Genomic DNA, 10,473 nt, shown 5'->3' on the forward strand with positions numbered 1-10,473 from the left:
AAGATTGTTTAACCAATAACAAAGATTAGCTTTTATGACTGTTAGATTCACCCTTTTTGTTAGGGCAGGTATATGCTCGAAGTTATAAACCGCACTTGTTGGAATCATAAAAATTCGAATCAAGAGGTAAATTTATGTCTTCAAGGCATAAAAACTTGTCTCCAAGAGATAAATTGAAGTCTGGCTCCGTCTCAAGACTGAGACATGCTCAAGTCGAACTTTTCGACTTCGGCATGTCTTGATTGGGGGAAATTCAAGTCGAGCTCAAGTCAAAGCATTTTTATTCGGGAGTGCTCTGAAAATTAAAACTTTGCGAAATGAAAGTCTAAACTCTTCTCTTTAAAATGAGATCAGGAACATAATTAACCATTTACTGGTTCTCGAGTTATAAAGCAAAATGTGGAAGACGAAAATCAGTCGACCGAGTGGTGACCGCAGTCTTTCGGCTGTTGTTTCCCATGTGTTAACAATATATAGAAGTTTGTGACTGCCGCTCGACTATGCAGAAAGTGGAAGTGGAGAATCAGAAATGGGACAAAAGCGGAAAATAGATAGGATTTTCTCATATGCTATAACGTTCCCTATTAATCGGAAGCAGTTTAAGTAGGGCTGAATAGACGCTAAATTTAATCAGCTTTCTAACGGGTTGTTTTTAGTCTTTTAAACCGGATTTTTCGCTGAAATCCACAAAAAACAGACTCGTGTTTTCGTTACGATTTTTTAAATGGTCTGACAATTCTGATTGATACAGGAATATTGTGCCTAAAAAGACAGAATTCACTTTCCCCACTTTTTAATTGTAGTATGTGGTTGCCAGGCATGTAACCTGATTTGAGAGTTTATACACTCTATAGTCTTCTTTAGAGGCTAGCTGTGAAAAAAACACCTGAAAAAAAAGCTGATTTCATGACGAAAGCAAAAGCCATTTTGACTGTCATAATTCCATATGCGTTACGTATGATGGCGTAAATGTTGTAAATTTTTCCTTTTATCGTCAATTTTTCTGACAGAGATTCTGAGGCGCGCTTATAGCCCACCCCGCTCTGCGCCTTTCCATGGATGAAACACTAGCGCTGGCAAGTGAGACCGTGAACGAGAAAGACACGAGGCACCCCGCGTGGTGGTGCGCATTGACAGTGAAAGCCGAGGCTCTATTGGCTGATTCTTCCCCTGCCTCTCGCACCCCGCAGTGTCTGAGCCACCGTGGGCTCGACTCGAAGCTGTTCGAGGCCTTCTCCTCAGGCTCAGTTTGTGACGGAACGTTCGCGCGGCAGTATATTGCGCATGTATGCACTTCCACGAGCATTCACGAAGCGCGACTCGGCTGCACTCGGACTCTCCACTAGTTTCCTCATATCGAATTCAGTATTTCCCGAGTGTGTGATACAGGAAAACAGCAAGTGTTCCACGTGAGTTGAAACCTGTCCGCGTCGAACAGAGAAGACTAGAAAAGCAAAGCAGTACGTAAGCGTGTGCTATTTATTAATCCAGCCTGGACGACAGAGTACAGACCTAGACCGCGAGAGGTTGGAAAAGTGGAGCGAACAAGAGTAAGAGAGAGTGTGAGGTCGAGAGAGAAAAAGACAGACGAGCCTTCGCACCGTGTATCGCCTGACCTCGATCTCCGATCCTGTGCTTCGTGATCTCGCGCCAGTGAAATCAACCTGCCATGGTTGACGTTCTCCAAGTTTCCGATCGCTTCACGCAATCCGAGACCGAGAGATAGCGTTCCCTTTTGCGCGATCGTGACCCCGTTTCCTCCCTGACCGAGACTCCTAGTGGGCGCCATTAGCCCAGACCCAGACGAAAGAGAGAGGGCCGAGACAGAAAGAGAAAAGACCAGTCTCACCAAGGGTGCTTGCTATTCCCAATACATTGTACAGGGGTGCTTGCTGTCCAGACTCACTCAATTCAAGACAACTGCAAGAAAATCAAAGCCTTGATTTATATTGAAGCCATCACACACTGGTCCTGCTGTTTTTAATCATTCATACTTTCAGCGAAACCAATGAGACCAACTACTTGGAGTCAGTGAGTGGTGTGTGCGTGTTTTGTGTTCATCGACTCACCTGGTAAAAAAAATTGTAGTGAAAGAACACCCTCCGTATGGGGTGTCATACCCTTGAGAGGACGACCAGTCAACAGAGAACTGCATCCGTGAGAAAGAAACCGGATCCATACCTGCAGGTGTTGGGATTACTAGTGAGGAATAGTTGGAGGTGATAAGATAACGTTACGGTGGAGTCGTCAAAGTTGAGGGAGACGACGGACCGGAAGGAGGAGCAGGGTGGTGCGATGCTGCAGACTGTGCCGAGGGTTCCCATCGCGGGTGTAAAACGTCGATGGGGCAGCAGACTCGGCGGCAGTCTGCAGGAATCCAGCCCCGAGGTTTCCAGCAGTGGTGTGCTTTCTCCTCCCCCTCACTTTTATCCGACTACGCCGGAAGGCAGTACGCTTAGGGCCGAGGATCTTCAGCTTTGGGACCTCGACCTCCATCATGGCCTCCCATCCCAGACTCAAAATGCAACCACGACCGACCCCACGTCGCCATGTCCCACTGTCATGGAAGGTAGGGATCGACCTAACGTTGACTCAAATTAAATTTAGGATATCTAGATTCTAGTTCAGCCAGGAATCTGAGAAAGAACGATTACTTTTGTTTATATCCTGAGCTATATACGTGTGGGTTATCTGCGTTTAACCTTGCACTGGGTGTTTATTTTAGAGATTCAAGAAGCGCATCTACTATGTGATGCACACTGCACAACCGTGATTTAGATAATGGCACGCTACCGCAGATAAGAATATGGCATTCATAAACATTAGATTAGTGATCCTCATTCATTACTTAGCATCTTGGTGAAAGAATTGCGACTAGTAATTAAGATGTGCCTTAATTGATGAAAATTGAGTAAATTGGACAATTTTGAGTATGATTGGGAATTTTTCGCTGCAGGAGGCAGATTGCTTAATAGACGAACATTATTTTCATTTTTTAGTTTCAGCAGTACCCTGTTCATTTAAAAGTGGATATGAAAACGGTGTTGGGGTCGAGGGATCACTCAATTTGTTCGTGATATGTACTAGTATTTTCCAATATTGATGGTTTCAATAATTGCACCAAATGAAATTGAAGATGGTGGTTGATAATGAAGCATTGTTCAATTCCAAAAGTGTCAAGAACGGTGTTAACTTCATCAAAATTTTTGCTTGGAAAATTGGATTATAAAATGAGCTGAACATATCAAATCAGAGTGTTATCAAAAACCAAAGTATGCAAACAATTTCCAGTCATTATATAATTTGAGATGTTTATTATAGATTAAAAAAATTCGGTCGAAAGTATCAAATTGATTGCAAAAGTCAGTTCTTGTATAAAACGAATTGAATATGTTAGGAAGATGTTAACTGAAAAATTATGTAACTCCTCATGAGAGTTCTTGGTGGAAAAAAGCGTTCAGTATCTCTCAATGTAAAAAACTGAATTTGTACACTTAAAGGCCGGTTCGTCCAAATGTTATAAGGCCCTCGTTTGAAACAAGAAAATTTGACTTAGATCTTTCAATTCACACATTTTTGGTGTAGATGCCTACTCGCTGATTGATTTCAGATTTGTGAAGACTTTGCCTTCAAGGTCAAGTCCGCCTTTTAAAGAGATATACGGTATATAATTTACATTCATTTATGAGTTTTTTTTCTTTCGTTCATTTTTTGTCGGAGAATCAAATTATAAAAGATGTTTTGAGATCATTGCAAGCCTCAAGCTCTTTTCTGAGTAGTAGTCTTAATCTTTACCCCAACCTTCATCAAGAACTGGTTTTGTAGTTTCAGATGTTAACTACAATGTACAGTCTGTAGGTCCTTTAATATTAATTTCGTTTCTCCAACAGTATTTGCATAATAAAGCCGGTTTTTTTTTAGATAGAAGCTACGATTGGTTGTTATTAAGCCCTAATTTAAAATCACTTAAATTCCCAATTCAGCCTTATTATAGAATCATTAAATACGGGTGACAGTGTACAATAAAAAAATAACTTCAATAATGTATTATGCAACACCTCTTGAAACACATGAGCTTGCTCTTGATTAACTCGGGGTTTAAGAACCTTAGTAAAAACTTTTAAAAAGTGTATTACAATATTTTAAAATAATTTTCAAACGGTTACTGATGGCGCAGATATTACTATTTATTTATCAATAGCATAATGTATTATTTAAAATAAATTTACTCCTGGAGGTGATCACGACTTGAGATAGATTTTACGCGATTTTTTTTCGATTATGAACTACAAAATCCAAATACTTTTGTACTTGAGTTACAATAACCGTTTTGATCTATTGTGAAGCATTGACTCGGATTTACGCGATTCAAAAGCCCTGGAATTTGACATTTCGATAGTATCTTCTCGGCGTGGTTTGACTGCGTAGAAATGTCAGCAGTAGAACGGGTCGGCCACCTTTAAAGGTCGTTTATCGGCTCTTGAGCCAACTTTAGCTATATACTGCCTGGTGGCTACTCGGAAGGAAGAAAGAGAAAAAAGACTGTGTGTATTTTTACCTGTATCTTATTTCTATCTTCGTACAGGCTATCTTTCCCTCTTATCACGTCAGCTTTCTTGGTACTTGACCGTGGCCTTGAAGTCTTGACTGCTCTTCTTGGAAAAAGAGATCGCTGATCGGTTACAGTGTTACACGAGCGAAAACCTCGATTTATGGCTTTCCGCTAAAGAAAACTTATAATCGCATTGTTGAGCTTAAACGAATAAATTATTATTGCATATTTTACTTCCATGTAAATTTTTATCCTCGGTGATTATGGAAAAAGCGTCCAATTTAAAAACGCGTAATCAAACGGTTAATCTTCGATCCGATTGGTTTGTAATGCAGTGGCTAGCAAATCCAACGAATTGCATAAAAGGAGACTGAGTATTTGAAAACGTAGAAAAAAAGTCTATAAAAAAGTACAAGGCGGAGACCGTGAAGGGCAATGGTAGTGGAATGTAAAAAAGTCGAATTTTTTATTCACATTTTGCGAAAGTATATGGTCGAAATTCAAGTCAACGGGCGACAATACTAATTTGTAAGACGAAGCCAGAAAAACGATGCATTACGCGCTTTTGACTGCTGATTCATACATAAATACATATTCTCGAGTTATTATACCGCCTGTCGTTTTACAGCAGAATAAATGCTATTTTTCTTTGTTAAGTAGTCACGTGTCCCCAGTAATAAGAAAATAATTATGTATAATTAAAGTAAAACGGAATTTTAGCTTTTAAGGTCACAGTGCCATTTCTCTGCATTGCTTTACTTTTGCGAATAAAGATGTGAAATTTATAACTTCCCAAATCGTGCTCCTTTCTTCTGGCCACGGTCACGTCTGAATCATCATTATGATTTGCTGTGGGACTGTTCACTGAGAAATCAGAAAATCAAAAAAGCATATAATGATCATTGAGATTGCCTCATCATGAACTAATTATCGGTTCGGTAATTAACGAAGCCAACCTTAGTTGTACACTAAATATATATGTGTGTGTGTGTGTGTGTATATAGATCTCATAATTTAAATCTCTATGTGTTATTCACATTCTTATATTTTCAAACATAGATTAGTTCTTTATCATTTTGTATTAAGTATCATCATTTGTAAAAGTAGTATCTACCGACAGTCAACAATACGAAAATTGGCTTGATGTCCATAAAATTGTCAGACAGAGAACAGTTTCGATAATTTTCTTGTCATGATATTCTATTTTTTCGGTGTATGAAAAATATATATACCTTAGTCTGGTTTCGAACTAGAAACTCCTGTTTATCATGTACGCGGGTACGTTAACCGATTATGCCAACAGGGCTGCAATCTTACTTTCCTTCTTTACATGATCTCAGTGTTTGTTGCCTACTGTTCTACTTAGTTTTTTATGTGATAATGAGAAATAGTACATTTCTTTACCAATTACATTGCAAAATCTGACATAGCCTACCCTTTGAATAGTCGGGAACCATAAGGGGCTAACTCAACCAATTTTCAAAATTCACTATTTTGGTGTCGTGCTTTTTTCAGGAAGGGAAAAAATGTTATGGTCCCTTATGGTTCCTGACCCTACATTTACAAACATAACATAGTAACCGTTTATGACGCTAGAATACACTAGTTGTAAAGTCGGTGTGCAAATAGCTTTGGTAACCGGTGTGAGCATTTTGCTCACTGATGTTCGGGATTTTGCTCATAGTCCAGGCGCCCTGGTTTTTTTTTAGGAATTAAATTCGACCTAAGGTTTGACTATCGATGCTTCTACTGCTAGAATGTAGAACAACAGCCTATGTTTGCGACCACGACTTCGGAAGCACTGTGTGTGTAAACAATGGTTTAAGATAGCAAAAACAGGTTTTCAGCTTATTGCAACTAACCTATATGTCCTGCAGAAAAAAGTGTATTGAAAATTGTATTTCTTACAAATATCTACAAAACGACGTGCCCTATATTAAGGTTTGTTTATTCGTTTACCTGGAGACAATTTTTATCGCCCGAAACTGCTACTGCAATTTTCAATCTACAGAGCTGAAATTTATATAAAATAAAGAATAAGAGCTGCACTATTTGTTATTAAATTTCCAAGGCAGTGCATTATTATTTTGTTGTTGATTATGGTGACTGGTGAATTTCACCCGTTAACCGTATGGCTTTTTTGCACCACTTAACCATAGGGGGGGGAGGGGGTCGATTCGACCTGAAGCTTTAAAAAAATCAAAAACGTGTTTCTAAAAATCTGAAAAAATGCATAGTTCTTGTTTGAACCTTGTACTTAACAGTATAATTTTTCAATATGTGTTTTTAAAATTATTGTTGATATAATTAACAATAAACAAATAAACTCATAGAAAAAAAATAGTTTTTTCAAAAATGCATAACTCAGAGACAAATGAACGAAATGGAACGGTTCAAAAGCGAAATTAAAGGGGAAGAGTGTGTCTTTCAATGAAAAAATATTGCAAGAATAAGTGCATTCTCCTTACTCTCGCTGGGACAGAAAAAAAAATAAAAATAGTAAATTTACGTCAAGTGTCATCTGTCGAAATATATGCGTAAACCGAAGGGGGGGGGGGTCAAATTGACCCAAACTGCACTTTGACTGCACCCTATAGACTGAAAGATACAAGTTACTCGAAACTATGAGTGAGGCTTCTATCCTAGAGTACAATTTTTTAGCTGGGGTTAAGGACCCGTGATCTTGCCTGGGTCAAAACGACCCCCCCCCCCTCACGGTTAACGGGTTCATTCACGCGTTCGAAGTAAAATCCGCCTTATTTTTTTCACAACAAATACATGTAATGAATTATCCTAGAAAAGCATTTTTGGAAAATTCTCAAAATGTTGGCTACAAATAATGGATCATCTAGCGTAGGTAAAATATTGCTTCAAATTTCAATAGTCTGCATGTCGTCAAAGTATATTTTAATTTTTCACATTCGTTGGTTTCCCCCAGGCGTAAAAGAAAATAATATTTCGTACCATCTCTTATAGTCTTTTCACATTGTTCTAAAAAAATATAGATATTTTTTATTACAAATTATGCATGATTACAAATACTGCGAAAATAGAAATACTAGTGCAGTTTACTGGCTACTTCAAATTTTTGCTCACAACCACATCGAGATTATCATTTCCATCTGCACCTACGAGTGGTACAACATAATCGGTGTTTAAAAGGTCGCTATCTAGAAGATCGATGTCTGACAGATCGCTGTCTATTTCCTCCACCAGGTCAACAAACACTTCTTCCATGTTGCTGCACTAGTATTTCTATTTCCGCAGTATTTGTAATCATATATAATTTGTATGTTTCACCTCCATAGCTGCTGGGGAACGCATTCATTTTCAACCCCGAAGTCTCAAAAAACGAAAAAAACTCTAAATTCCGTTCTAAGTTTCTTACCTAAAATATTAGAAATGGATAGTGTAGATTTTGGTAGTATTTAGTTGTACAAAAAGTTTCATCCCCCTAGCTGCCCGGGAACGCAGTAATTTTCAAGCCTTAATTATCAAAAAAAGAAGAAAAAATTCTAAATTCCGTTCCACGTTTCTTACCTAAAATGTTAGACACGGATAGTGTAGATTTTGGTAGTAAATAGTTACAAAAAAAGTTTCACCCCCCTATCTGCTGGGGGACGCAGTCATTTTAATCTCCTAATTCTCAAAAAACGAAAAAATGCGAAATTCCGTTCCAGGTTTCTTACCTAAAATTGCAGATTTGGATAGTGTAGATTTTGTTAGCAAATAGTTTTAAAAAAGTTTCACCCCCCTAGCTGCTGGGGAACGTAGTCATTTTCAACCCCTAAGTCTCAAAAAACGAAAAAAAATTCGAATTTCCGTTCCAAGTTTCTTACCTAAAATGTTAGACATGGATAATGTAGATTTTGGTAGTATATAGTTGCAAAAAAACGTTTCACCCCCCTAGCTGCCGGGGAACGCAGTCATTTTCAACCCCTAATTCTCAAAGAACGAAGAAAAAATTCTAATATCCATTCCAAGTTTCTTACCTAATATTTCAGATTTGGATAGTGTAGATTTTGGTAGCAAATAGTTACAAAAAAAAGTTTCATCCCCCCTAGCTGCTGGGGATACGTAACTGAAACTGGGAACGGCAACGTTGCCAGGCAACTAGGGGGGATGAAACTTTTTTTGCAACTATATACTACCAAAATCTACACTATCCATGTCTAAAATTGTAGGTAAGAAACTTTGAACGGATTTTAGATTTTGTTTCTTGAGAATTAGGGGTTGAAAATGACTGTGTTCCCCGGCAGCTAGGGGGACGAAACTTTTTTTGTAGCTATTTACTACCAAAATCTACACTATCCATGTCTAACATTTTAGGTAAGGACACTTTTATATTTTTATATTTTTCGTTTCACATAAACGTTGGAAACTTCAGTTTCATATAATCAAATAAATTTCATCCCGATTCCATAAAGTGAAAATTGACAAAGTTTTTCTGTTTGTTTATGACCAAAAAATGTACCCTCTTATTGTACCCGTTTTCGTGTAATTTAATCATGAAAACTCGTTTTGGCGCTAAGTGTACTTAATACCACAACTCTCGCAAAGGGCAATAACCCACTCTTTTAAAAAATATTTGCGGCCAAATCTGTAGACATATTGTTGATAAGTAGTCCATTTTTTGATAACAAATGAGTTATTATGAAAACTAATTATCGTTTTGGGCTGAAGTTTATCACACTTCTTAAGGGGGATAAGGTACATATTTTTTTGCAAGGGTAATAATTAATTATTGCAATGATAATTGCATATTTAAAAAACGGCATTTTTAGGCGATTTAAATTTTTTCTCGGTAAAAAAAAGAACAAATCTTAATGTAGGACACGTCGTTTTGTAGATATTTGTTAGAACTACAATTTCCAATGGGCCTTTTTTCTGAAAGACATATAGGTTAGTTGCAATAAGTAAAAAACCTGTTTTTGTTATCTGAAACCATTGTTTACACACACAGTGCTTCCGAAGTCGTGGTCGCAAAAATATAGGATTTTGTTCTACATGCTAGCACTGCAAGAATCGATGGTCAAACCTTCGGTCGTATTTAACTTATCTTAGATTGTAAAAAGTCAGTTCTTTCCATAAAAAGTATTTAATCTCTTCTGAGCGGCACCACGAAGGCACAGAAAAAATGCATGGATCTATTATTTTTGTGTCGCAAAACATGAAACAAGATGGAGACGATGGGGCTTACCAAAAAGTATACAACCCGTCTTACACGCCAATGCTATTATTATGAGCGTGTATGCTGGACTGCAAACTTTTTGGTAAGCCCCTGTATGTCCACCATACAGGCATAAATCGTTTATTGTACATATTTTCGTACGTAAATGCGTGTCTAAATATGTGGACACTTGTACTTCATGGAATGAAATTTTTTTAAATGTGACTAAAATTATTTTATTTATTAAAAAATAATATATATTTAGTATATTAAGTGTTTTATGTGCTTTTTTATAATGATAGAAACATTTTCAACAGCTTTTGTTACAAGCATACAACATATACAACGTATAAATCCTATAAGACTAGAAGAAAAATTGATTTTTTTGGACTTTGAACGTCTAAAATATAATTTGTTTCTAAAACAAAAATTGATGAACGGAATTTTTTTCAGAAAACATCCTTGGCAATATAATTAACATAAGAATAAAAAAATAGATTTATTTTTGACTCGAAACGCTTAAAATATACATTTATTTATATAATATGTTTCTAAAATAAACAAAAATTGATTAATGTAAATTTTTTTCAGAAAACATCATTGGCAATATAATTCCCATAAGACTAGACACAAATCAATTTTTGTGGACTTTTAACGAATTTTATATTGTGCAGGGGTTGATTTGGGGTGTGTTCCACATTCACTATAGGGATGAAACTTTTTGGTGGCATTTTTGGCACTAAATGCAGCA

The 10,473-nt window shown here is 37.1% G+C and overlaps 1 protein-coding gene across 5 annotated transcripts in view; it reads left to right on the forward strand.

The window, feature by feature from the left end:
• The window catches only part of LOC117166888 (ecdysone receptor), a 731,730-nt gene that overhangs the window by 646,305 nt on the left and 74,952 nt on the right, over positions 1-10,473 (forward strand). For 2 of the 5 annotated variants that reach the window (XM_033351323.1, XM_033351324.1), the window contains exon 1: positions 1,269-2,569. The exons of the other annotated variants lie outside the window; for them this stretch is intronic. In XM_033351323.1, coding sequence (XP_033207214.1) covers positions 2,296-2,569 — 274 coding nt within the window. In that variant the 5' untranslated portion in view covers positions 1,269-2,295. Of the gene's footprint in view, positions 1-1,268; positions 2,570-10,473 lie in introns of those variants that run through there. 5 annotated transcript variants of the gene reach the window in all.

The sequence above is a fragment of the Belonocnema kinseyi genome, chromosome 2, assembly GCF_010883055.1.
Source record: "Belonocnema kinseyi isolate 2016_QV_RU_SX_M_011 chromosome 2, B_treatae_v1, whole genome shotgun sequence".
Lineage (NCBI taxonomy): Eukaryota > Metazoa > Arthropoda > Insecta > Hymenoptera > Cynipidae > Belonocnema > Belonocnema kinseyi.